This window comes from Thunnus maccoyii, chromosome 18 (assembly GCF_910596095.1).
Source record: "Thunnus maccoyii chromosome 18, fThuMac1.1, whole genome shotgun sequence".
Taxonomy (NCBI): Eukaryota; Metazoa; Chordata; class Actinopteri; order Scombriformes; family Scombridae; genus Thunnus; species Thunnus maccoyii.
In genome coordinates, this window is record NC_056550.1 from 3,800,915 (window position 1) to 3,828,601 (window position 27,687).

At 39.3% G+C, this 27,687-nt stretch overlaps 3 protein-coding genes across 7 annotated transcripts; 2 read left to right on the top strand and 1 right to left on the bottom strand.

Moving 5' to 3' along the window:
- Positions 1-1,633: 1,633 nt before the first annotated feature.
- Positions 1,634-9,990, top strand: LOC121884412 (serine/threonine-protein phosphatase 4 catalytic subunit B). Its single transcript, XM_042393201.1, has 9 exons — positions 1,634-1,779; positions 2,862-3,162; positions 6,369-6,420; positions 6,516-6,566; positions 7,154-7,255; positions 7,966-8,139; positions 8,297-8,423; positions 8,610-8,799; positions 9,035-9,990. Exons 2-9 carry the CDS (start codon positions 3,053-3,055, stop codon positions 9,162-9,164), a joined length of 936 nt encoding a protein of 311 aa, XP_042249135.1. The 5' UTR covers positions 1,634-1,779; positions 2,862-3,052; the 3' UTR covers positions 9,165-9,990.
- Positions 9,991-11,367: 1,377 nt separating this feature from the next.
- On the top strand, positions 11,368-21,419 carry aldh3b1 (aldehyde dehydrogenase 3 family, member B1). Of its 5 annotated transcripts, none has more exons than XM_042393943.1 (10): positions 11,368-11,506; positions 12,740-12,909; positions 13,353-13,463; positions 15,169-15,289; positions 16,721-16,806; positions 17,129-17,210; positions 17,836-18,228; positions 19,165-19,331; positions 19,416-19,515; positions 20,524-21,419. In XM_042393943.1, exons 1-10 carry the CDS (start codon positions 11,407-11,409, stop codon positions 20,709-20,711), a joined length of 1,518 nt encoding a protein of 505 aa, XP_042249877.1. In that variant the 5' UTR covers positions 11,368-11,406; the 3' UTR covers positions 20,712-21,419. The 5 variants fall into 5 exon arrangements, with proteins under 5 accessions (XP_042249877.1, XP_042249879.1, XP_042249880.1 ...); XM_042393945.1 differs by lacking the exon at positions 11,368-11,506 and adding an exon at positions 11,513-11,694; XM_042393946.1 differs by lacking the exon at positions 11,368-11,506 and adding an exon at positions 11,733-11,887.
- Positions 21,420-22,132: 713 nt separating this feature from the next.
- LOC121884192 (caseinolytic mitochondrial matrix peptidase proteolytic subunit) lies at positions 22,133-27,132 on the bottom strand. Its single transcript, XM_042392872.1, has 7 exons — positions 27,028-27,132; positions 25,584-25,685; positions 24,546-24,617; positions 24,344-24,440; positions 23,389-23,576; positions 23,130-23,235; positions 22,133-22,909 (listed from the first exon to the last, which is right to left on the bottom strand). Exons 1-7 carry the CDS (start codon positions 27,037-27,039, stop codon positions 22,683-22,685), a joined length of 804 nt encoding a protein of 267 aa, XP_042248806.1. The 5' UTR covers positions 27,040-27,132; the 3' UTR covers positions 22,133-22,682.
- Positions 27,133-27,687: the final 555 nt, after the last annotated feature.

The following is a 27,687-nucleotide window of genomic DNA, read 5'->3' on the forward strand; positions in this document are numbered from 1 at the left end:
GGATGTGCCTGTCATCATTGTTAACATCATCAATACAGTTTGTCTTTGTTGTGCACTTTTTTTATTTGCTGCAAAAAACTAAGTAATGCAAGTAAACTTGGTTTCACATATGATTTTACAAATAATGATAATTATTACCGTTATAATGATATACTTTTTTCCAGGTGATTGTGTTCACACCCTGTTTTCTCTTATACTATCTTAAACTTTTCTCAACCTCACACCAGTATGCACATTCCTACTGAAATTGAGCTGCCAACAAATTTATATAATGCTGCTACTGTACAATTGTCATAACTTTGTTATGACTCAATGATATTGTTTCTGTCTGTGCTTTTTTCCACATATTTTTACATTATTAAAATATTTCAAGGTTTACTGTTGATTTAACAGCATAAGATGTAATTGCATATTTGATTTTAATAAATTCAGGTTTTTAAGTGTTGAATGGAGGACTAAAGATTTGGCCACAAAGCATGAAAGTAATTATCATGTAAAATAAAAAGTTTTGCCTAATTTAATGTTGAGGTATTGATTTGTCATAAATGAAGCAAAGTTGCCAATTGTTATCAGATTATGTTTATGATATATTCATGCATCAAAATATGCTATGATACAGTGAAAACATTTTTCATGTTTTTAGTTTTTATTTCAGTCATTTTTATTGCCTCATTTTAGAAATGTGGTTTGAAATGTGGGACAGCTGGTTTTACTAATGTGGGACAGTCATATATGTTGTTAAATTGGTGAAATATGCATTTAAGTACATTAAATGTGTAATACCAATAGTTATTCAGAGGTCTTAGACTTGTAATGCTTAATGTTTTTTACTTATTTTTAGGCAGTTTGTAAATTATATTACTACTAATATGAATACATAATATAATACATTACTATCTGCAAAAACATAAGTACTGAAATGACCAAATGTGGGCATGCACTTTGGCCTTGAGTGTTACTGAGAAGTTTTTATGGTATGAAGTAAGGTGATTCAGACCTTTCAGCCTCCCAATGAGTGTCCCAGATTTCAGCCTGAACTGTCCCACTTTAGAAAATGCACATAATCTGGGACAGTTTGGAACAAGGAACACTTTTATATTTGCTATTTATATTCTGAGTGTAATATTTGCATTCTCTTTCCTGATATGATTAGAGAACACCCTGGGGATTTCAGAAGGGTATTGGGTGCGGATATAATGTATTGTCTTCATATCAAAATATATTGCTGAAGTACCAATTGCAGAAATTGTCCCACATTACTTTAATTCATCTATAGTATCTTGTATCGATTGCATATTGTATTGTATCTTTATATTGTATCTATTGTATACTGTATCACCTATTCCATTGTTGCACTTTCTGGGGGGCTCCAATCTAAAATCTCACCGAGGGCACCAACATAGACAGGGCTGGCCCTGACTGAATGTCAGCAAGACCATATTTGTGATGCTCTATCCTTTATATCGATTTTTTTAATTCTTAATTTTACTTTCATTTTAATTATTATTATTATTGACTTCACAGTAGTATTTTTTTTCTTAGTATGCCACCCTGTATTATACTGCATTTGGTTAAACAGTTCTGAACGTGGTTCACTATGTCCTGAGAACTACATTTCCCACACACTGAACCCAGACCTGACTACACCGGAAGTCACAGTTGGTTGTTCATCAGCACGGCTGGAGTGAACCGGCAACGACGACACCGGGGGAAGAAGAGGGGCCGGTGAAAGACGAAAGAGCACACAATCCACAAAGTTCTGCTTCCACTCACTGCACGGTAATACCTCTAAATCTTGTCCTGTCGATGAAGTCGCGTTATGTGAATTGTTTTCTTACGAAATTAGCCGTGAAGAGCTTACTAATGTTGACGCCGACAGTCGCAGTTAGCCAGCTAACTAACATCCACCATTTCGTTCACGTAATACGTTATTTTTCAGCTCATTAGAATACCATGTATGCGTAGTTGTTCTTTCCCAGTTGGCAGACATAAGCATTAACCTCCCAGGATTCATTTCCAAACACAAAATGGTTGGTTAAAGTTACCAAAGAATCAGTTGTTCGTTGTCGTTGTAAGCTAACGCGCTAATGGTTAGCTCTCTGTTTAGCTACGCCCAATAGGCCTCACACTGCCTGACGAATAACGTCGATTTTCTCTAGTGCTCTCTTCATTTCTATTCTGTGCAAATAATAAACCAATAATACAACGTCTGTATAAATGACTGTTTGAGTAGGAACCCGTCTGAGGGAAACTTGCGTCCCAGTTAGCGCGCAGCAAATATGTTTATCCGGTTACTTGGACATTGTTGCGTTGTTTTGCTTTTTATTCCTTGTTGAATTACCTAAAAAAAACCCCACCAGAAATGCTTGAAGATGTATATAAAATACTCTGCTTTGAATAATAATTTGCGTCCAATATGCTTTTTCCACAAGGAAAAGTTCAGTTATCTTGTTAAAATCCTTAAAATAAAATATCTTTCTCCCTTGTTAAAAATTCTAGAATCTATAAATATGCAAATATTTTTCATTTCAGAAATTAAACTGTTTTGATTCAAGATTTGTCCTACTTCACTGTAAAGTACATTCTCAGTGTATGTGCACTGGAGGCGGCAAGTTTCCACATCACACTTGTGTAAGTTGAATATTGGACCAGGATTGGCTTCCAAACTATTGTCACAAATCATGCTTGTGGATCCACCCTTAAAATTGGATTTTCAGTGAGCACAGAGAAACATTCCACTTTTAGCAGATGAATGTAAAAACAGCCTTTAAGTGTCAAACTCTGCACATACATCATTCTGCACAGTTAAGCTGAAACACTGACCGAAGGAGTACTCAAACTGTATTTTTTTCCCTCCACAGCTTCTCATTCTGAACATCATCATAACAAGAGCCTGACGTGCAGGAGGAGAGCCCTGTGTATTTCAGTGGAAGGGAGTCTGTAGTGACTGTCAGCTCCTTTGAGCGGGGGAGAGAGAGAGAGTCTGTTGTTTCTGTGAGCCCGGTGTGTGAGAAGAGGAGTGTGTGACCATAGTGTGTGAGCAGCTCTCCCTATGTGTGTTACAATGGGGGACATCAGTGACCTGGACCGACAGATAGAACAGCTCAGACGCTGTGAGCTCATTAAGGAAAATGAAGTCAAAGCACTGTGTGCCAAAGCCAGGTAATACACATACACACACACAGAAAACAGATGTAAGTGACGATAGACACGTTCACAGGTTGGTCGGAAAAAGGGCATTCAAAACAAACTGAAAGGCACAGAGCCATAACACCTATCTTTGTAGGCTAGCTAGTTGGTTTTGATGGTTTCCCTGTAGCCAGGGTTACAAACAGGATGTTGACAAAGGCTGTTCAGCAGTGTTATGGTTTACAAATTATGTGTACATACAAAATCTTACAGGCTACATACAAAATATACAGGCAATAAAATTATAATAAACATAGAAGAAATGCTGTGATGCAGGTCATGTTTTTGTTTGCCTTTCAAATGTGAGGCATAGCTTACCTAACCTTGATTTATTTACGTTTAATGCTACATCCACACTAATATATTATTGTTTTAAAGTGCATAACTTTTGCTATGTTTACACCTAGCGTCCACACTACTCTGGTGTTTTCGAACCCCTTAAACGGAGACTTTTGAAAATGCTGCTGACCCCATTTTAGTTTGAAAACTCTGGGATTGCGTTTTAGTCTGGACGAGTGGAAGCAGAGACTTTAAGAAACCATGATGCACCAACATTCACTTCCTGATTGGAGTCTTATCAGTCATGACTTATAGTCCTGTGTTACTTTAAGTAAGAGTTCCACCTTGTCATCGGTCAAAACAAAGATATCTCTGGTCTTACTTTAGTATTTTCTGCAACTAAGAAACCAACTACAGAGCAGACAATCTGCTTCCTGTTTACACCAGCTCACACATATCCAGTGTACGTGAATGGTGATATGCATTTTCAGGTGTGTTGGTATGAACGGCGCTAAAGCGGTCATGTGGACGGAGATCACACGAGCGTATATTAGTGTGGACGTAGCCTAAGTGAGTCATGTATTGAAGTTTGCACTTCAAGTATTTCAGGAATATCAGGTTGGAAGTATGTTTTAGCAGAGAGTATAGTTGGGCAATATGAAGATGTATGAGACAGTATTAATTTGTAAACAGAGAGATGCTTCAGTGTTTATAATGTGGCAGTACTGCTGGGTGATATCTTAAATTAATTTGATTTTGTTTTACATGATGTGTAAAATGTCTAAATCGTCAAATCAAATTATTATAAAATATGCAATACAAAACGGTTGGCAGACGAAGAAAAACTGATTAAAATCGTGACATGACCTCAAGCTTTTTTGGCCATATTGCACAGCCCTATGTAGCAGCTATCACTTTAAAGTCTCTTGGTGGCCATTGTGGGCAGTCCTGCGAATCAATGAGCAGGACTGCCCACTGTTACAGTTGAATGCAAAAGTTTGGACACCCCTTGACAGATAACATATTTGGGTGATTTTTTTTTAAATTGAAAAGATGTAAAGACAGTTTCTCTAGGATATGGAAAAAACACAATATTTTCTGCAAACATTAATGCAGTTACATTTTATGTCATAAATTTAATTAAATAAATAAACATCATTGTGGGCAAATTTTGGGCACCCTATAAAGTCAGTACTTAGTAACCCCCCCTCTGGCAGATATAACGGCTTGCAAACGCTTTTTGTAGCCAGTTAAAAGTCTTTCAATTCTTTCATTTGGGATTTTCTTCCTTGCAAAAGGCTTCTTGTTCTGCAGCATCCTTGGGCCGTCTTGCATGCACAGCTCTTTTAAGATCTACCCACAGATTCTCAGTTATGTTTCAGTCAGGGGACTGTGAGGGCCATTCCAAAACCTGCAGCTTGTGTCTCTTGAGGTAGTGTATGGTGGATTTCGAGGAATGTTTAGGATCATTATCCTGTTGTAGAAGCCATCCTCCTCTTTTCAGCTTCAGCTTTTTTTTACAGACGGTGTGATATTTGCATCCTGAATTTGCTGGTATTTATGTTTCCTGTGGCACAAGCTGCAACACAACCCCATAGCATGATAGATCCACCCCCATGCTGAACAGTTGGCAAGATGTTCTTTTCATGAAATGCTGCTCCTTGTTTTCTCTAAACATACCTTTGCTGATTGTGGCCAAAGATTTCTATTTTAACTTTATCAGTCCACAGCATTTGTTTTCAAAATGCATCAGGCTTCTGTAGATGTTCTGTTACATACTTCTGACGTTGGATTTTATGATGAGAACCCAGGTAACGTTTTCTTCTACTGACTCATGAAGGTCTTGTTTGTGCGAGCGTCGCTGCACAGTGGGACGGTGCACCACCACTCCTGAGTCTGCTAAATCTCCCTGCAGGTTTTTTTCAGTCAAATGAGGGTTTTGATTTGCCTTTCTGACCAACATTCGAACAGTTCTCTCCCAGAGTTTTCTTTATCTTTCAGATCTCATCTTGACCTCCACAGTTGCCCTAAGCTGCCACCTCTTAATTACATTTCGCACTGTGGAAACTGCAAGCTGACAACACTTTGCTATCTTCTTGTAGCCTTTCCCTGCATTGTGGGCATCAATAACAGCTGCTTAGAGGAACTCATGGTTGCTGAGTGCTCACACAAGGTTTGAAGAGACAAAGTATTTGTAAAGCTTGGAAATTGGCACCAGCTGACATTTCCTAATGACAGCTGTTGACATGCCTCAGGCCTAACGAGCTGATTAAGGTCTGAGACCTTGTAAAAAGAATCTGAGACTTCGGAACTCTGAAGGTGCCCAAACTGTTGCACATGCCACAATGATGTCTTTTATTTTTTATATTTGTTCAATATTTTCACATAAAAAGCATCTATGCATTAATTTTTTGCTGAAAAGAGGCTGTGTTTACATCTTTTCAATTAAAAAAAACTTATTTGTTAAGGGGTGTCCAAACTTCTGCATACAACTGCATATGATTTGTGCATCAATGTAATGTAATCAAGGTGATTGGTCTCCAGTTTAACCAAAAACAGACAATCCTTTCTGGTAATTTTATCCTCTCAAATGTCACTCAATTGGTTTTTCCAGAAAATGTACATTGGCTTGAAAAGGTGGCTGTAAAAAGTGTGTGATTTTCCAGCTTGATTTTGTGTCAGGTACTATGGATTCCAACAGTGCAGAGTTATTTTGGCCGGAAAAAAGTATCAAAACATGCACAGAAAATCACTCAGTAATGAACTGCTGTGGTTTAAACACTGAAATGAGTTCAGGTGGAGCCAGGCTTTATGTCCAGCTGCTGAGTCATTTAAATACATCATCAGGAAGTCTGGCGAGGTTCAGTTGAATCATATATTTATGTGTATGTCTTTTTCAGAGAGATTCTGGTTGAAGAAAGCAATGTCCAGAGAGTAGACTCTCCGGTCACAGTAAGTAACATTTTCTAACGGCTCTTTTTTTGACCAGAATTTGACTAAAAATGAAATGAATGTGGCAATAATGATTCTCCTGTTTCTCCTCATAGGTTTGCGGTGATATACACGGTCAGTTCTATGACTTGAAAGAGCTTTTTAGAGTAAGTCGCTATTTCTTCTCTGATTTTATTTATTCGTCATTGTGTAATATTTTAAATATGCTAGACTGAGATGTACACATTATGAACATCATTTTCCGTATGTTTAATTTTCAATATTGAACACAAGTCTTAAAGGATTATTCTGTTGCTTTTATTCTAGCCCACATCTCCTAGTATTTGCTATCATGATTATTGTGTTTTAAAATATCATCCCTTACTTCACTGCAGTGGGTATTATTACCATCAGCGTTGCTCTCCAAAAGAATGCGTCATTTCAAAGGGATGGCGCTTGTTTTTATGCAAATTGGATGTTTGGACATTGTAGTGCCCACATCAGACGTCAAATGCCCACATCTAACTTGACAATTGGCGTTGTGGGTCTCCTAGATGTTGGATGGACTCTGTTGTTGTGCTTGTTTGTGTGTGTTAGGGAGCAGCACTCCTGGCAAACTGACTGTAGTTCAAGCATGAATATAACTCCAGTCCTACTGAGAATGGCATTATTTATGATGCTGATGTGTTATTTACATAAATTCCACTGTATGTTACTATTAAACTGATTTGTTTTTAATCTTTCCACATGACAGGTTGGTGGAGATGTCCCAGAGACAAATTATCTGTTCATGGGTGACTTTGTGGACAGAGGCTTCTACAGTGTGGAGACTTTCCTTCTTCTGCTAGCTCTTAAGGTACACATGCTTTTCTGTCTTTGTTCACTACTGGTGACAGAGGAGGGTCCCTTGATTTACAGAAAACATACCGCCTTCATCAGTGTCACAGTTGCATAGGTGTGACACATACCTGTGAAACAGTAAACACACAGGTAACTGGAATCCATCTAGCACTGGAACAAGGAAGAAATGCACAAACCACCTCTGTTTTTGCAGAGATGAACGTGTTTTTAGAAGAAATATCAGAAGAGACCAATGAAAGTCTGGATTAAATTCTCAATAAAGGAATCTCCTTCACCTCTACCACACATTTTTGAACAAAAAAAATCAACTTTTGCCACATAATCCAGGTCAAAGGTTGTGTATATCTATTTTTGTGCTTTTTCAACCTTTTGTGCAGTAACCGCCTTCTGTATAATAACTTTCTATAGGCTTTTAATTCACTGACTCTGCCTTTTTATATATATATTTAAAACATATTGATATTTTTTTTATTGCTTTTCATATTTTATTTTTTATATATATTGACACACATTTCACACCACTGTATTTGTATAACCACAGTGACAATAAACATGTTGAACAACAGGAAAAGTTGGTCACCAGTGTGTTACTGTAAATGCTCACTTCTAATGTCTAAAAATATCTCCAGGGCTGTCATGAGACTTCACATCTAGGTTTCTGAAATCCTCCTGTCCTCATCTTCTTGCCTCTGCTGTGTTCTTCAGGTGCGTTACCCAGACAGGATAACCCTGATCCGGGGAAACCACGAGTCTCGGCAAATCACCCAGGTCTACGGCTTCTACGACGAGTGCCTCCGCAAGTACGGTTCAGTCACCGTCTGGAGATACTGCACCGAGATCTTCGACTACCTGTCCCTCTCTGCTATTATTGACGGCAAGGTGAGATGCATGTCCTGGAATATATTTAACTTGGACTGGTGCTCTGACATAGTTCTGAAAATACATGCACTGAATTAACTGAGCCTGTTGAGTAACTTCTCAGTGTCTGATATGCTGTTCAGTTGGGTTTGATTACATTTCTCTCTCTATCTTCCAGATCTTCTGTGTGCACGGTGGCTTGTCTCCATCCATCCAGACACTGGACCAGATCCGGACCATTGACAGAAAACAGGAAGTGCCCCACGATGGGCCCATGTGTGACCTCCTGTGGTCGGACCCTGAAGGTATACAGGCGCCCTCTCGAGCCTTTTAAACAATCAATGTTTACAGTCATGCTTGGAAGAGTCCCAAACAACTGCAGCACAAAGCCTTTGTGTTATTAAAAGATTAATATCAGCCCTGCATACAACCATCTGCCCTGATGTCAGAAGCAGATCTTGACCTGAGTCATGTTCTCTCCCTGCTCTCAGATACCACAGGGTGGGGGGTGAGTCCCAGAGGTGCTGGCTACTTGTTTGGGAGCGATGTGGTGGCCCAGTTCAACGCCGCCAACGACATCCACATGATCTGCCGAGCACATCAGCTGGTCATGGAGGGCTACAAGTGGCACTTCAACGAGACCGTGCTCACAGTGTGGTCAGCACCCAACTACTGCTACAGGTAGGCAGCTACAGTCAAACTCAAAAGAGTTCCTGTCTGAGTGGACATAATGTCAACGACTCCATGGAAAAGAACTTCACAATTACAAGCACCGCTCCAGAGAGAAATCATATCAGGATCTATCTAAAATAAAATATGATCAAAATTTTAAAACTAATTAATAACTTGGTTTTCTGAGTCTTACAAATATTTGAATATCCCTAACTGGATCTTCTTTTTTTGTTTCTACAAACAGATGTGGCAACGTGGCTGCCATCTTGGAACTAGATGAGCATCTACAGCGGGAGTTCATCATATTCGAGGCAGCGCCGCAGGAGACCAGAGGCATCCCCTCCAAGAAGCCAGTAGCTGATTATTTCCTGTGAAGTCTTCGAGCAGACAGCCATGATGATGTGTCGAGATCTCCGGTACCATTTCACACCAGCCGCCCTCCACCCTGTGCTGGACGGTTCTGTCAGTCTGAACTCAGAGCAGTTTGACAGAAAACCTGCCAAACCCCCTGCGAGGCTCCGCAGAGCCTCAGCTTGAAGAGCTGGATTTTTGCCGCACTGCCCGAGCCTGACAGAGCAGTCACTGTGAAAGGTTAAGGGGCGAGGTGGATACTGGGTCCATGACTGTTGTCACCGTCAGAGTTTCTTTTCTCCCCTCAGCCTCCTTCCATTTCCATCTGTTGTCCTCTTCTCTCTCTCCCTGTAGATACGACTCTCCCTCCCTGACTTAACCTCCACCACCATTGTAGGTTCTTTTCAAGACGAACATTGTCATTTAGTTTTAGGAGTATTTGGAAGGAGCTAGATCTTTTTCTTTCTTTTTTTTTTTTTTTAATATGCTGATGTAGGAAGTTTCACAATTTACGATTTAAGGAATTCCTTTGAAGCATATGTTGTCTTTTCTTTTTCTTTCTTTTTTTTGTTTTTGTATAATTGTTGCTGCCAGGATTACATGCAAAACAACTTATCCCTTTTTGCTCTTACGTTTTCTGTTTAATTGTCATCTGTTTTGTGTGACACTATTTAACATAACCAGTGCTGCTGCTCAGCACCATCACAAATAAATCCCAGAGATGTAATGACTGGCCAAACGGAGTCACTATATTCACCATTGTTTTCTCTTAATTCCTTTTAATCTACAAATCTCTGTAGGTCTGTCAATTTTGATATTGTGAGAATAAAGTTTTTATATCGATGCTGATTTATTTTCAGGTGTGATTCTATGACACATGAATATTAGCCGTAGCTGTTTAGACATTACTGGTTGTCAATAACTGGCCCAGCTGGACCAGTCACATTTTAAAGGGGTCAGTTCACCTGAAACCTCTGCAAATGAAACCGTAACCACATTCTTCATGTAATCATACGTAAAAATGACAAACATAGTTGTAAAAAGCCAAACTGATACTGTGTTATCGCTAAGCCTTTTTATTTTCATGATGTAAAACACATTTGTTCAACAAGTCTGTTTGCCAAGTTTCCTGTTTGTATAGTCTATGTCTTAAACTGCTAAATGACGGGTTCACTATTTTTCAAGTGTCTTAAAACTATAATCCAATGAGCCCAAAGGAACACTGACATGTTTTTCTTGCTGTAATTCCTCCTGTTCATACTGACCAGTAGAAGATCCCTTCATAATGCACTTACAATGTAAGTGATGGAGGCCAAAATCCACAGTCCTCATGTGCAAAAATGTATTTAAAAGCTAACATGAAGCTTCAGACTTCCAAATCAGTCAACTCGAGTCAATATCTTTCAAAGTTACTGTCTTTTTAGTGCCAAAGTCCTTCTTTTGGTTACAATCCTTCTACTACAGCCGAACAGGAAAACACTGTTGATCCAGACACTAAGAAGACAAACTGTAGCAGATATCCACTTGGTTTAAATCAGACGACTGAAGCCTCATATTATCTTCAGATAAACTTTTTAATATGTCTTTGCACAGAATGAGGACAGCAGATTTTGTCCGCCATCACTTACATTGTAAGTGCATTATGAAGGGATCTAATGGTCAGTATGAAGAGGAGGAATGATTACAGCAGGAAAAACATGTGTCAGTGTTAAAATGGGCTGACTGTTGTTTTAAGACGGACTTCAGGAAATTGTGAACCTGTTCTTAAAACCATCAGTCCCGCTCCACCCTAGACTGAATTTGACGCATGGTTGCTATTGAAAATGTATGTAACATTTCTGGGATTCATTTGGTCTCAGTGATATTTGAGTGTGTGAGTCATACAGATGAAGATATGGAGAGAGAAAGATTACCATCACATCCCACTGTGGTACAATGACTGTCAGACAGTGGGTGTGCCAAATGTTATGTTAGGGAAACCAGCTTGTGACCAGAGGGTTGCTGGTTCGATCCCTGGAGCAGATTATTGTTTATGGGCGAAAAGAAAGAGTAAGTTTGGAGTTGTCTGTCCATATGAAACATATAAACCTGATAAAACCCTGACTCCAGGGCAAATAAATCTTTTAATTCACAGAGATGCGGGCTGAACATGCAAGATCACGGCTCTGTCGCCTGACAAGTTTCAAGTCTAGTTTTTCAAGAACAACCAAAACCGTTCCCCCTCCCATTTCCAAGAGCTCCCACAGTGAACCGGCAGTTAGAGAAATGACGACACCCGGAAACAATAAATCACTCCCTGGCTTCAGCAGTTTTGGATACGGGGGCGGCGGGTCTGGCAGTTTGAGAGACACAACCCAGACAACAGGTAGACTAAAAACTGTAGTTTTTCTTCTAACACTTAAAATATCTGTTCAGTTTGCAAAATTTCCCCGCGGATGAATATCACCGCGTGAGAAGTGGTAGTAGAAAAGTCAAAGTACAAAGTCCAGCGAAAAGGGAATTGATTTGTTTTGAGAAATCGATTGACCTGCGATTTGGTTGCTAATCTCTCAGGTAAACAGGAAATTACTTGCTAACATTACACACGCATTGTGTTTGGGCTCCACTTATATCTGACCACACACACACTATAACGGCATGGCTGCTTTTATTGCTATTAAACTCAATATAATATTTGCTCAACTGTGAGCTTAAAACCAGCTGTTTACCGCCTGTTTACAGCTTGTCCTCCACGCGCTGTGTGACGGTGAGTTTGATGCCACTGGAGCACGAAACCCCCTTAAGAAATATCCTAGTTTACACTTCTCTACTTCTTGCCAGAAATGGATCACAACAGACTTACATTTGAAGACTTTTGATAAAACATTAGGGTTTTCTGGTAAATTCGGCATACAGCTATCCTACTCATGTTTTCTCTATACTGCGAAAAGTTGTGAAATGTCTCAGTATCTGGTGGGTTTTGACGGCTCAGCTTGGTGTTTTTGTGTGTTCGCGGTAATACTGAGGGAGATACTTCACAGTTCACCGTGAATTAACAGTGCCATAGAAAGACCTGCTTGCATGTTTTTTTTCGGTAATTCCTTCGGTTATTATCGTCTGTACCTCCCAGGTAAGTTGATCATTTTGAAAGCAGATTCAGAGTACACCTTCAATATTTCCCCATAGAGTCGTGCATCCTTTTCGCTGAGTCATTTGGACAGACCTGTCTGCACAAATTTCAGGGTGTCACATCAGTAGCCTGTACTAACATGTAGCCTCCACTGTGGCACTGTGGTTACACAGTGTACTGTCATAGTAAAGTACTGCGTCATCACAGTGACATTATGAACAGGTCATTAGTTCAACTTCAAGTTCAACTTATTTCCACAGAGCTGCACAGACTCATCAGCATTTATACTGGGAAAGTCTTTAATATGCACACTTAATATATGCAACAATATATTTAATTAATTCATTAATTAATGCAAGCTTACATTGCTTTTACTTAATGAATTGTGATTTATTGAATAAAAACAAACATTTGTCGTTTCAGCTTCTCAAATGTGAAGTTTGTCTCTCTTATCTCCATTGTTTGTGTGTGTGTGTGTGTGTGTTCCAGGTGATAGGATGGACACCCACAGCCAGGTTGTTGACAGGTTGCGGTCAGCGTTTCGTTCAGGCGTCACAGTTCCAGAGCAGTTTCGTCGAACACAGCTGATCAAGCTCATGTCCATGATCAAAGAGAATGAGGAGCAGATTTTAAAGGCGCTGCACAAAGACCTCGCAAAGGTACAAGAATGTGCTCACGTGTCATACAGAGACAGTATTCACATTACTTCCTAAACACATAATTACGCAACAATTACGCTCGAAGCCTGAAGGTAACTATATTGCACAGCAGCTGTCTGTCCCCATCTGTCCCGCTGATGGTGCAATTGAACATTTTATTAAAGCCTGTAACAAAACTGTCTGAAAGTAAAAAGCTATTTAACATACAGTAAAGTAATATTTTACCCCATCTCATACTATTCTCATACTGTGCAAAAATGAATTGCACTTTAATAATTAACTATTTATTTTGTACATTTTAGGTACAATAGAATCGCACACAGACACAGTTGGATGCATGCACACATCTGCCTTCATGTTTTAGGCACAGTAAGAAAAAAAATTTCTGCTACATTTCAATAAACACTTACTTCCCTTTTCTTATTGCTGTTCTTGCACATCAGCCAAAGTTTGAGGCCGTCCTGTCTGAGGTTGATATGGTGATCAATGAGCTGCACTACGCCATCAATAACCTCAAAAGCTGGCTGCAGCCGGAGTATGTCGGTAAGAACCTGGTAAGTTTGACAATGATTTATTTGTGCTGGTTGTTGCATACACTTTTTATACAAAATTTTAAATCACAAGGTTTCCAATTGACAAAGTTTAAGAGCATCACTGCTGGGTGTGGTCAGAAGTGAGCTCTGTCTTGTCTGTAACCACACCCAAATGTGATGTCAGAGATACACACTGGAGTGCACTAGTGACTAGGGAAACAAAGCTTTCTGAGGCCTGAATCAATATGAAGCAATCGCATCAAAAATAGTTTACTGTTTTGGAGCCTGTGATACAGTCAAAATGGCAACATCTGCTGGGCAACTATTGGTATTGCACTTGTATGGCCGAGATGAAACAGTTAGTCAGATTATGGTCATAGTGGTCATACTGCTTTTTATTATTTTGTTCCATAAGTCTATATTATTAAAACGTATGGAGTGAAATTTGTTTTGTGCGGTAGGAGAACACTACTAATAAGATGTGAAGTGCTTTGTGACTTTTACTCATCTGAAAGAATAAATGAAAAATATAAGTGTGTACTAGATAATATACATAAAACAAATAAACACACACTAATACTCACTGTATGACATTAACATAAAACAATGAATGCACGTTACTTATCGCTGATTATTAAAAAAAACAAAAAACAGCTAAAAGAAAGACTGCGTGCTCTTACTTTGAAATGCGGAAATGGCGTCGTCAGCAGGCGATCACTTGCTATCCGAAAATGGCACGAGTGGATTTTCGTTCGGACCGGCGGAAAGTTTGTTTCCACAAATGTTTTTTCGATTCACAAATAAAAACTGAGTTCAAAAATGCCTGTTGGAAAGTTGTAAATGTTAGGAAGATGTTCACAAATGCTTTTCATTTATTTGTAAATTAATTTAATGTATTCACAGATATTTTTTTTATTTGTGGAATTTGTGTATTTGCAGATATGTTTTATATTTGCAAAATATTTTTGTGAGTTTACAAATCTGTTTTTGTATTTGTTCATCATTATGAAACAAATCTCACTCCATAAAAACGGATCACTTTTAAACAGAGTTCAGTACAGCTCTGTTTTTACATACTGTGGCAGATTGAGAAGAACACCCCGTATTCAAAACCAGTGCCACAGCTCTTTGATTGGAGTGTGACGTAACGAGCCCTCGTCTGGGGTGGTCACATGATTTTATTTTTTTTTTGCGTGGTGAAGCTAGGCATTGAAACATCTTACTGTACTGCTTTGAAAGGTCAATACAGTGTCGAGTAGTCTGCTTTGAAGGTAACATAATAATAATAATAATAACAATAATAATAATGATCATAATAATACATTTCATTTGCACTGCACTTTTCATTCGTAGTGAAACTCAAAGTGCTACAGTAGAAAATAGCAATGAGTTAACATCACTAGAGTGCACTTCTACTTCACTGCAGCAAGGTGAGAAGTTAAAACACTGGAGGATTTTCTGCCAGTGTTTCATAAAGTTGTGAGACTAACAAAGGACAGATTAAAACGAGAATGGTCAAAATGTATTCAGCAGAGGCTGAGATATCCGAGTCAGACCCCAAAACTGCTGCATCCTACATTTCCCTGAATGCAACTTGATGCAAATGTTTGGTATTTTTACCTCTGACATTTTCATTTTCCGCTAAGATATTATGTGTATGTATTTTCAAAAAGCTTGTACTGCTTGTATAATTTATTTTTCATATACTTTATCTGTCCATTTTCAGGCTACAAAGCTGGATGATTGTTTCATACGGAGGGAACCATTAGGAGTTGTTTTAATCATCGGGGCGTGGAACTACCCACTGCAACTCCTTCTCTTACCCATGGTTGGAGCCATTGCTGCAGGTATCATTCACAGCATATCACTAGGATATAAATTGACTTAAAGCTGCATTATTCGATATTATGTTATGTTACAATAAATCAACTGACAATGTGTAATGTTAAAGGGGTCACTCTATTAAGCAACACAGGATTATCATCAACTCTGCATTTCTCTTCAGATCCATGGAGTGTTTTACACTCTTTTAGCTCATTGTTTTGGTTTTCTGAAACAGTTTGCTAGCAAGGTCCAATCTTGAAAGAAAAAACTCAATTAATGCAAGTTTTAAACTTGTAATAATAGATTTTAGGCTACTTGGGGGCAGCGGAAAACAAACTGTAAACACAACAAAAACATATTATCACCACAGGGCAACATTCATATTCAATGGGAGTCATGTTTCTGGCCACCTGAGGAATGTAAGTTCAATATTCACTCTAATTGTAGTTCTGTTTTTGGTCTTCACTAACTCCTGAGAAAAATATCTCTTTCTAGCTGCTAAGTGCTGCACTATGTTAAGGTAGTTGCTAACTTTGTCTGCTGTTTGTTGCTGAGCAGGTTGTGTACAGTGGGTTTTTAGAGCTTTTTCTCCATTTAAAAAAAACACTTGCCTGCTGTGACCAAAAAACTAAGAGAGCAGTGAGACTGAATCAAAACAGTAAAGTCGTGGGTCATAAAACCAAAACAATGAGCTAAAACACATATTAAGGCTCCATAGAGCTGCAGGGAACTGCAGTCAGGTGACAATTCTCTATGTGTTCATCATTATGAGTGACTCCTTTTATATATATTCCATTGTTAATATAAAAATATGGATTATTGTGCCACAAAGTTTGCAGATTTTTTTTTTCTTCATCTCAAAAATATAATAAGAAGAGATTAGTTATATCGGTAAGTGGGAAGTCCAGTGAGGTAAACTGAAGTGTTGCCTTCCAAATTGCATTGTGTTCACAAGCTGTCCTGATCTAACCTTGAAGATAAATGATAAGCAAACATGAAAGTCTGGAATGTGAACTTGGGAGCTTCTTGTATGATAAAGGCTGTTGTTCTGCAGTTGACTCTCAAGTGTCAGATGTCACTTTCTTGAATACATAAATAGGACTTGTCAACACAGTCTGTTCTCGTAAGTGCATTACCACACAACGATAACATAACTTTACATATAGCGGGTAGAAGCTTACAGCATTTCACATCCTTGTGTTAAGATGCTATTATTGGATTTTCATTAATAATTTTTGAAAAAGCAGCTACATTTAACGCAAGAAGAATTCCCTTAAGCTCTATTTCTTAAACAGTGGTCCACAAAACCTGATAACTAGCACTCTTAGTATATGCTGCCTTCATTACATGTGAGGTCAGCATTAAAACACCTTAGACACACGTGCAAATGTAACTATCGTCAGCTCAGTCACTGCTGTCTGTACTGACTGGATGATGCTGTTGTCTCCAACTAGGAAACTGTGTGGTCATTAAGCCTTCAGAGGTCAGCGCAGCCACAGACAGTCTGATAGCAGAGCTCATCCCCAAATATCTGTCTCAGGTAAAGCAGCTTCAGAATGTTTATTCCAAGATTTTTAAATGTTCTTTTTGCTCTTTTTTGTTCTTTTAATATCTGCAATTTCAGATAGATAATAGCCAGTTACATACCAAAGTTCTTAGTAATATTTGTGAGGAATAACCGAAAAGCTTGAAACTTGAACCAGTGATGTAATCAAGATAACAACAATTTTTACACACTTATTGGCCGACATACACTGTTAATGCATGTTGATGTAAAGAACATTGGACTCTAGTTGTCATATCAGTCCATAGAGCTTGGTACAGTGAATCTGACGTTTCAGATGGGACTCTTCATTTGACAGGACTGTTGCGCGGTTGTTAGTGGTGGAGCAGAAGAGACCAAGGCACTCCTGCAGAATCGCTTTGACCACATCTTCTACACAGGTAAAAGCCTCCAGGATCCATCAGATTGCTGCTTATCACAGTATTTCAACTGTAGATAAGTGTCTATATTGCCCTTTACACAGGTCTCATGACCAAAATATCAGGAACACAAGCTCGCTCTAACCTGTAGGCCACCACTGCCTGTAGGTTAGAGAAGCAAGCTTGTGACCAGAAGATTGTCAGTTCAATCCTCTGGACCAGCAGGATAAATGTGGGTAGGGAAAGTGAAGAAGCAGTGTTTGCTCCTTGCCTCCCTCCCTGGAGCTGCTCAGTGGCCAGCAGATCAGACTGTGGTTATACTGGGCAGCTTCCAGGTGTGAATGTGTAACTGAGTGAATGTGATCATACGGGACGTTTCTGAAAAAGAGGGCATTACTCTCAGCAAACAAAGTGTGCAACATTAGCTAACATTAGCCCCTATGAGCTTCTGGTCATACCGGTTGTACCACTGTAGAGGCAAACCCCTGAGTTTGTTGAATTGAAAAATGATGTGTTTTATAAAAAATAAGAAGAAGAAAAAGAAAAGTTGTAAGACATACAAATTAGTGTTTTTAAACCAGCCAGACTGTCATGAGATTTAGATATCCTTTCCACTTTGGATGGTGACTTTTCAGCTCTCTTTCAGGTTCTCAGAATGTTGCGCGCAGCATCCTGCAGGCAGCCTCGGTCCACTTGACCCCAGTCACGTTGGAGCTGGGTGGCAAGTGTCCATGCGTCATATACGGAGGGGTGAATATCACAGTTGCTGCCCGCCGCTTGGCATGGGCCAAGTTTTTCAACGCTGGCCAGAGCTGCGTGGCACCGGACTATGTGCTGTGTACAAAAGCCACCCGGGACGCCCTGCTGCCTGCTTTGCGTGAGGTCCTGGAGGAATTCTACAGCAAGGAGCCTCAGAACTGTCCTGACATGTCCCGCATTGTGTCACAGCGACACTGGACTCGTCTGATGGAACTGCTCAAGAATTCCAGCGGAAAGGTTGTTGTGGGAGGAGAGAGCAACGAGGAGGACAAGTACATAGGTGTGTTAAGAAGGGTTAAGAGTGTGCAGTATAATTATATCTGAATAGAATAACAAGTGTTTGGTGCCACTTATAGAACATGTAATTCATGTTTCATGGCATAAGTCATAGTACTGGTGATGTATTTTTGTATCAGCATCAGCACCATCTTACAAAGAAAAAGAAAAGTATAAGTTATAGTAATAAACATGATCTGTCCAGCCTATTGTAATGTAAATATGCATCACATTGTAAAACATGTTACAATAAGGTCATTACTGGCCTCTTCCTCATTGCAGGTTGTGGACTGGCCTAGGACACAGTTTATCAGTAACCCTATATCTGTCATCCGAAATGAACAGAGGCAGACACATTTTCAATATAATTACATTAGTTTGACACATATGGTAGTGTTGGCTTCATAAGATCGTACAGGGTGACAGATTTGGTCAGAAATTGCTACAGTGATGTGAGCCTTTATACTGAACTCTTTGACCTTAAACCTGAGTTAGACCATGTTTGTAGAAGATTGAACTTAAACCTCAGATACAGTGTTTACTAGTGCTGTTTATGTGATTTCTACAGGACACAGCAGCTAGGTTTGGACTAAACCCCAGGTGCAGTTTAAACTGCAGCTTCAAAGCAATGGGATTAAAGAGACCTTGTGATTCTGACAACACAACACAAGTTTAAACCTGGCTTAAACCTTAAACTGCAACTAAGCTAATTACAGAGCAATATCTGCAGGATGTCTGGCTACCTCTGTCAGTGAGTGAAAATTGTGTAGTTCAACTTTGGATTTTTTTATTAAATCTCATGCATCTTCAAAGAATATGTGTAGAGAGGCTAAAATGGAAAGTAGAATGGGAAAGAAAGGCAGAATAAATTTTATGAAGCGAGGTTTCTACATCATCAACATTGTGGCTATAATGGCTTCTGCCACTGTGCTCTACTCAGCTCCCACAGTGTTGGTGGACGTGGCTGAAGACGACGCCCTGATGAAGGAGGAGATTTTCGGCCCAATCCTGCCCATCATCACTTTTGAGTCTCTGGAGCAGAGCATCGACTTCATCAACCGCAAAGAGAAGCCACTGGCCCTCTATGTTTTCTCTGATGAGTCCTCTGTAAGAGACGAGAACACTGCAACCTTCCACCTCACAGCTGTAGACGTATTGACTCATCATATTGTCCTTCCTCTTTTTTTCAAGGTGGTGAAAACAGTGCTGGAAAAGACCAGCAGTGGAGGATTCTGCTCTAATGATGGGATCGTCCACATGACACTGCCAGGCCTGCCCTTTGGAGGTGTAGGTAAGACCAGATAAATGCTCAATTAGGCTTCAGAAAATCCTACTCTACAGATACATGCTGAATGTACCTGGCCAACAGTGGAGAGAGGAAAGCATTTAACACAGTGGATCATAGGAAAAGGCTAAAACAACTAAAGGCTATCAGATTTAATAGGCTAGCAGTAGACTGAACCCAGTCGTACAATCAAATTGCACACAAATGTTGATGTAAAGCTGACATTATCTGAACCTAGAACCATTGAAGGTGGAGTCCCACAGGGCAGTATTTTGGATCCACTTTTCTTTTTATTATATATTAATGATTTGAAGACAGCCTGCTCTAGTGATGTTTTTATATGCAGATGATGTCTCACAAAGACACAACTATAGTCAGGCAGTGTGTCAGTAAGCCTAGATAGTTGTGTCAAGAATAGAAAAAAAGAGAGAAGTCCAAAATGGGATGAGGAGAGAGGGTCTGAAGTAAATCTAACTGTCTGACAAGCAGTTCTGATGGAGTATATGAGCCCCTAAGTTTACGGTTAAAACTGGGGAATTTTGAATTCGCGACAAAATAGTATTAGATCTTTAGGATGGGACTTGGAACAGTATCTATCTGGTAATTCAAACAGTGGACATGTTTGTGGTTTTGGAAGTCAGTGTTCACATGTTTGTCAGCATATACAGTCTTGGTATGAAGGATGATCACAACTTTCTAAAAATAAGCTGCAAAAACACCAGGTGTGAGCTAAACATCAGCATGTTAACATTCTCAAAATGATACTTTCATGGCAATTCATTCATTCTGGACCAACTGACTGACAGACTGACATTGCCGTTCATAGTCACGCTGCCATAACGGTTAAAAATCCATACACACATTGAGTCTGACAATTTCAGGAAGCGTAATTATCCAGCAGCTGAGAAGAGGGTCAACTTTAGCAAATTACATATAAAATTGTGTTATTTCTATTTTGAAAGAGCCTGGAAGATGTTTACTGACCGGTGTTATGTCCTTTACCTCTCCTTCCAGGGGCCAGCGGTTGGGGCAGTTACCACGGCCGCTGGGGCTTTGAGGCATTCAGCCACCGGCGGGCGTGCATGCTGCGCGGCTGGGCGTTGGAGAGACTCAACGGCCTGCGTTACCCACCTTACACAGAAAACAAACTGAGCTGGCTGCGCTGGACCACCTCAGCCAAGAGCAGCTGCTCACTCATGTGATGGCAGGCAGGAAGAATGTTTGTGTGTGTTTGTGGGTGTGTGTGAAGATAGATGGAGTTTTTATACTTGTATGCATGAGTGTGAATGTAGGTGCAGCAGGATTAATCATTGTTTTGCTTTTAAATCGTTTGGGAAGGTGTGTTAGTGCACTATTTTCCCTCCATTCTTTTGATCTGTTTGATTTCCCTCCCCAGCCCTCTGACACTGTGTAGTCATCTTGTCACTGTTTAGAACTGTATATCTATAGTGTATTTTAGAAGATATCCTACCCTGCATTTTTTCCAAACTGTGGTAAAATTCTCACTTTTTCTCACTGGGTTTTGTGTCGGCACATACTTCACTTTCTGAGCTCTGGTTTCACTTCACCTCAACATTCATTACGTCAGCCTTAACTTGAACAGCGCAGGTTAGAGATCAAAGCAGTTTATTTTATTAATAAAACTTTTAAAACTGGCTTAGATGTCTTAAAGCCTCGGATATCACTTAGTGCTTGTTTTTTTTATCCTCACTGCACTAAAAAAAGTTGTGTGTTGAGAATGGTGTTACAGTGTTATATTGTTTTTAACAACCTCATTTGTGAATCTTTTTGTTGTCTTGAACAATCTTTTTTTTCTCTCTTGGTGTCTGAGGAGATGCGGATGTGATTTTGTCTGTTTTTAATGTTCTTTTCATGAAATACTGTAAATAAATGAGAAATGTCATCTTGTATATATGTGAATTATTGACATCTGTGCTACTGCAGTACTAAAGATAAGAATATAGAACCAACAGTTCTCAGAAATCAACTCAGGTTTAATTGAACCAGTTGGATCTCTCCTGTGTTTGACTTGTGTGCTTCAAATGGATTTGTTCTCTTTAGCACAATGATCACTGCTCTAAAGGTCCACATATTGAGTCTGAAGTATAAAAGTCTGCATCACTTATAAAAGCATCTCACTAATTCCATTTTGTACGTGATTCTATTGTTCACAGATTTCAGGTCAACCACTGAAGACATTCTGGAAACCCAAATTTATGAAGACATTAGGCAGTAATTTAAATTCCAGCAGTTATTATTATAAAATATTGTTAATTCAGACCCGATCAACAGCCAATCACTTTGTCTTCATTGAGATTATTCACCAAAGAAAAATGGTGTGAAATAAGACTTTGGAAAAAGTACATTTTGAAATATAAAAAGTGCTGGAATTACCTCTGAAATGACCTGCAATAAGCTCTTATTGTAGAAGAAAGCAGGATGAAAACATTTCATAAAACTGAGCTGAGTTTGAAATGTAATTGCTATATTATATATTGTGTGTTCATTCATTAGATTATTAATTTCATAATGCCTTATTCATTTAATATCAAACACTCTGAGTAATATAATGGATAATAGAATGAATTTGAGACTATTGTGGATAAAGAACAAGCAGAACATGTTTTGTGAATTGTGGTCAAAATGATCATATTTATTAAAAAATATGAATATGCAAATACAGGTCCTGCCCACTCTTCAGTGGACGTTTCTGCAGCGAGGAGGTACAGAACAAGATGGCTCCATAGTCTTAACAGGCTTCCCCTCTCCTAACCTACAGTAGAGCACCTCATCCTGCATTGCTTTCACATTGTACACACTAAAGATGGACTCAGCTGAGATCCATTTGTTTCCTACAGAGTTGAGTAATAGAGACTGTGTGGAGTCGGATCGATGACTAATTACTGCTACTTTTCAGTCATTAGCCATCATTTCTCTGACTTATTTCACAGACTGCAGGAATCATCATCTCAAAAATAATTAAAAAACCCTGACGCATCACTTTCTGACCGGTGTGAATGAAGCCACCATATGAGTAGACTGCATAGTGTTGATACTGTAGGGGGAAGATGGAAGCCACTTAAGACAAGAGAAACACACCATGGAGGCTCGGCCTTGCTCTCCAGACTTTCAACAAATGTGTGCAGGACTCAGAGAGTTCTGCCGCGCTCGGTTCATGGCTCAGGTTTGTACGAGGAAGGGGGATTTGTCCCTGGGGAGGCCGGTTCAGGGACTGAAGACTCCGGTGCCGGAGAGGGACTGGCTGCCGCCGCCGGCTCTTTCTGCACCAGCTCAGGCTCATCCTGGCCTGCCTGAGGCGGGTGGACCAGGACCCGGTCGATGAGACCGAAGTCCTGCGCCTCCATGGGGCTCATGTAGCGATCCCTTTCCATCACACTCTCTGAAATGCAGAGAGAAATTAGCATCCAGTATCCATCTTCTCATAGCCAATAACCGCATTTCTCAAAGTGAACAATTCCTTTAATATAAAAAATACTAATCAGTGCAGCTTTAAATAAATATTCAGCTCTGGACTCTGTGACTGAAATAGTTTTTTTTTGCACAGGAAAACAGATAAGCAGTTAGATAGATAAGATAGATAAACAGTTGTGCAAACCTACCGATGGTTTCCAGCGGTTGTCCCGTGTGTTTGGCGTAGATGTGGTTGATCTGTCTCTTCAGTTTAAGGATCTCCTCAGCCTGGATGGCGATGTCTGTGGCCTGACCCTGAACACACAGCACTCTGAATATTATCTCACTGTAACTTCGCTTTCCTCATTTTCAGACTTCATAATCATACTATCAATGCCATACTGGATTTAAGATCAGTATTAAAGGGCCTGAGGAGACTATGGGCTCCCTGCTGCCTTGTCATCTTACCCTGGCACCTCCTGAGGGCTGGTGGACCATGATGCGGGCGTTGGGCAGTGAATGCCTCATGCCTGTCGATCCCGCTGCCAGGAGCAGGCTGCCCATGCTGGCTGCCTGGCCAACACACCAGGTGGAGATGGGATTAAGGATATACTGCATGGTGTCGTAAATGGCCAGGCCTGCTGTCACCACACCGCCTAATGCAGGATTATTTTACCCAGAATATAAAAGAAAAAACGGGCAAATCAATTCTTGTTATATTGTACTGCACAGTGTAAAACTGATATTTAAAACCCTGAAATGGAAAATAGAAAATCTTTTGTGCAAAATCTTACATTGGAATGTGTCAATGAAAAGTCAAATAATAACACAGTACATTTGGCTTCATGAAAATAGAAAAAAACTAGATCAAACATTCTTTTTCCAGTTTTCTTCTACATGTTTGGCATTACAAGAAGATATTCAGTTTACTATCTGAAAAGAAATAAAGGCAACAGATCTTCACATTTGAGGAGCTTGAAACACAGGAGTTTGGTCATTTTTGCTTGAGACTCAACGTTTGTTTTGGATCTTGTCACAGGATGTCACATAAAAAGAGGGAACCAAATCTCAAAACACCTGAGCTAAACATCTGAGACAATTAGCACATCAATAACTGATGAAAACAATACAAACAAACATGTTGTTTTTGTCTATAGAAGATTAGATGGGTAATCAAAACCAGTGATTTTTATCAATGGAAAAAAGTGGCTCAAAATGGAGATAGAGGAGGCAGATCAACCAATAACTAATCTTTTATAGAAAACTAAATGCAATTTCTTTCTTTCTATTTGAATGTTCTGGTTTCTGACATGCATCGTTTGTCTTATTTGCAGGATATTTATAATAGATGTGTCTACTCCCCCCAGTCTAACTGTCAATTCTCCCTTTTCCTTCAGAAATGTACATTTCTTCATGTGCTTACCAGGGCTGTTGATGTACATGTGGATGGGTTTGTTGTTGCTTTCTGACTGAAGAAAGAGCAGCTGGGCAATAACCAGACTGGCTACGGAGTCATCAATCTGAGCACAGGAGGAGAGAGAGAGAATGTATATAAATGTATATGTGTATATATATATCTCAAAAGTTGTCTCTTGATCAATACAAACACTCAGCAGGACACTTACGGGACCCATTACACAAATGATCCTCTCTCTCAGGAGGCGAGAATAGATGTCATACGCTCGTTCTCCTCTCCCCTGGAAATAAAGAACAGGCAGAATGTTTTCATCTTAAGCTCACCTTTACAGAGAACCTGTGTGTGTAACCTGACCTCTAGTAGTGCTATGGAGCTCTTTTTATGAGTCTGTTCCAGTTTTTTTTTTTGTCTTGTGTGCACACAAGGACACTAATGAACACGCATGTGCACATTGGTAACACTATATACTTCCCTGCCAGTGGTTTCACACTATTCCACTGAACTTCAATGTGTCAAGATGCACAGTACTGCAGAGACTGCAAACTAGTAAACATGGATGTTTAAGTTGCTATTAGCACCATGTTTCCAGTCTCTGCAACTTGATTTTCATTGTCTAATGAAATAAGAATGTAAAAACATAGATACACTTTAGAAAATGTTCAGAAGAATAGATGAAAAACTAAAAAATTAGTTTATTATAACATCCCTTTAAAATATCCTTTAAAGTGGTGGAGTTAGTTGATTTTGTCTCAATGTTTGGTGCACTTGCATGCTACATACAGCCTGTATACAGTATGTACTAATATATTAATATGTTTTTGAATTTTTTATTTTACATGAAATCAACAGATTTTAGAGCTTCATTCTAACAGGAAATGATACAATATGTGTTTCCAGTATCTTTGTGCAGCTCTCTTACCACCATTCATAATCCTCATTTTTATTTTTGCTAGCTGTGAATAGACATCCATTTCCTGTGTACACTCTCAAAAATGAAGTGATTGTTAGTCTACATACTGACTCTTTGTCATTTTGTTTTATTTCACAACACACAAGATACTCACAACCTGCTCAACTGCAAGTCTCTGTGTGTGGTTTTCTTTTCTTTGTTCTCTACTCATGCTACGTACGCCGTCCCTCTTCTGTTTGTTCCAAGCAAACAGTAAAATATAAAACTCATCCCTTCCTGGAGCATATCTCCCAGTAAAAATCTACCTCAGACCAGCACAGGCAAAAGAAGACTCACCGTCTGCTCCACAACTATGGGTATTAAAGGACTCCGCCATGCAGGACTGTGATGGATGGATCTGCTGTGTTTCAGTGTCAATCCTCCAATGTGCAGCACCCTCTGAAAGACACAAACAGGAAGACACATGCAGAAAAAACTCAAAACTTTACTCTAGTTTAAGTGCGTAAGTTGGTGAATGCCACAAATTTACTTCAATCATTCGTACGTGCAGCTTAAGAGCGAATCTGTTCATTGGTAGTTCTTTTTTTATTCTGAGGACAAATGTGATATCATCTCTTGTAATATGATGTGTTAAAGGATGGAACTACTGGTGCCAGAAAATTATTAAAACATTCATCCAAAACAAATGTATCCTATTACATAAAAAAGAAGATATAGTCTGTGGTTTCAATATCATTATTCCAGAAAATAGTAATCTAGGTTGAAACGTTCTCTATAATTCTTTAGAGGGATAGATGCCCTTCATACTATTAAAATGTGTCTCTTTGATATAGGTAGAGATAAATGGATTGCTCTTTATATATTAAATGAGTCCTTGTCAAACTGGGAGAAGATATCATTATTGTTTTGTCTATCTGGATACAGCTATTCTGTGAGACATGGCCTGATAAAATCATTTTAATAATTATTTGTCTAGCAGCAGGATACCTTGAATTGAAAGTGGAGCAAAGATGTGGATGTACAGGTTGGTAATATATGTTGTTTCTTATATAGCTTATTATAGCTTTTAAATCTATTTTATTTGATTACATTTTCATCATTTTTATTTCTCGTGTGCATTAGTCTCAAATTATTCTTTTTTTTCGGTTTTACTGTCTACACTTGTTTGGTTTTATTATTATCAGCATGTCAGTCACCTGTGAAGCACTTTGAACTGCACTAACCTATATGAAGGGTGCTATACAAATAAAGTTTGATTGATTAATTGATTGATTGATACGGATTGTCACATATGGGTTAATCCAGGATTTAAGCCTATTGAATCTTCCATTTAACTAGTTAAAGTCCATCTCAGACCGTCGACTTTAAACTCTCTGACTATGTTTTATGCTAGTTACTATAATGAGCTCTATGTAACTACACTTCAGCCTGTGACCATCATGGTCACAACATACAGCAACGAGCTTAACTGCTGCTGTTTTGTTTTCCACGAGCAAAAGAAAAGCCTAACTTGTAGCTGGTTAAATGTGTTGTATGTTGGGGGAACACTGTGTCCTGTGTCTTTACATCAGTAGAGCCCTGACTGGTTTAGAGGTGATACTGGTTTGATGCATTGACGTAACGTTGCACTTACACAAGCTACCAGCTAACAAGCTCCACACACACGACAAGCTGCAGTGATAACAGTAACTATATCTACATTTATCTGTATCAAACCAGTTTACGACGGTGTGACCCACACTGACAGTGGGGTTCAATAAAAACTGTTGCTAATACTCACTCGTAGCAGCATTTTGAAGTCTTGTAGGTTTAACTCCCCCTCAGTCTGACCCGCAGTTGTCCCGGAAGCGAGTTTATGTTTCCTAGGATGGCGACGGAAATTTCTGAGAGGACCCGCCCATACTCTGCCTCTGATTGGCTGACCCTAAACCAACCTAACAAACGAAGTTAACGAGTACTAGCCAATCAGAGACAGAGTAAGACAGGTCATTCCGTCGCCATCCTAGGAAATAGAATTTGTGCACCGGAATCAGTTCCTGCGTTACCTTTGAACCGCCTCTTCTTTGTAGGAAAAATACGCGCTTGGATTCAGTGTTTATTTCATTAGCGCCCCCGTCTACTATGGATCAAATTAGTAGCCAACGATAAACTACATTATTACGTGAGCAATTAGACCAGTCTCCTTCAAATATTGTATTGTACAATGGTACAATACAGTGGTAGAGCAGCCTGAGGTTTTCATCTTTTACATAATCAAGAATTGTAATAGGATATCAGAGTGTAAAAACACTCCGTTACAAGCAAAAGTCCTGCATTCATAATCTTACTTTAATAAGAGTAGGCTACGTAAGTATTAGCAGAATGAAGGCAGACTTTAAGTGTCAAAGGTGAGAGTAGGTTAGTCATGATGAAGCAGAATGGCCTCTATCACTTTATTAGA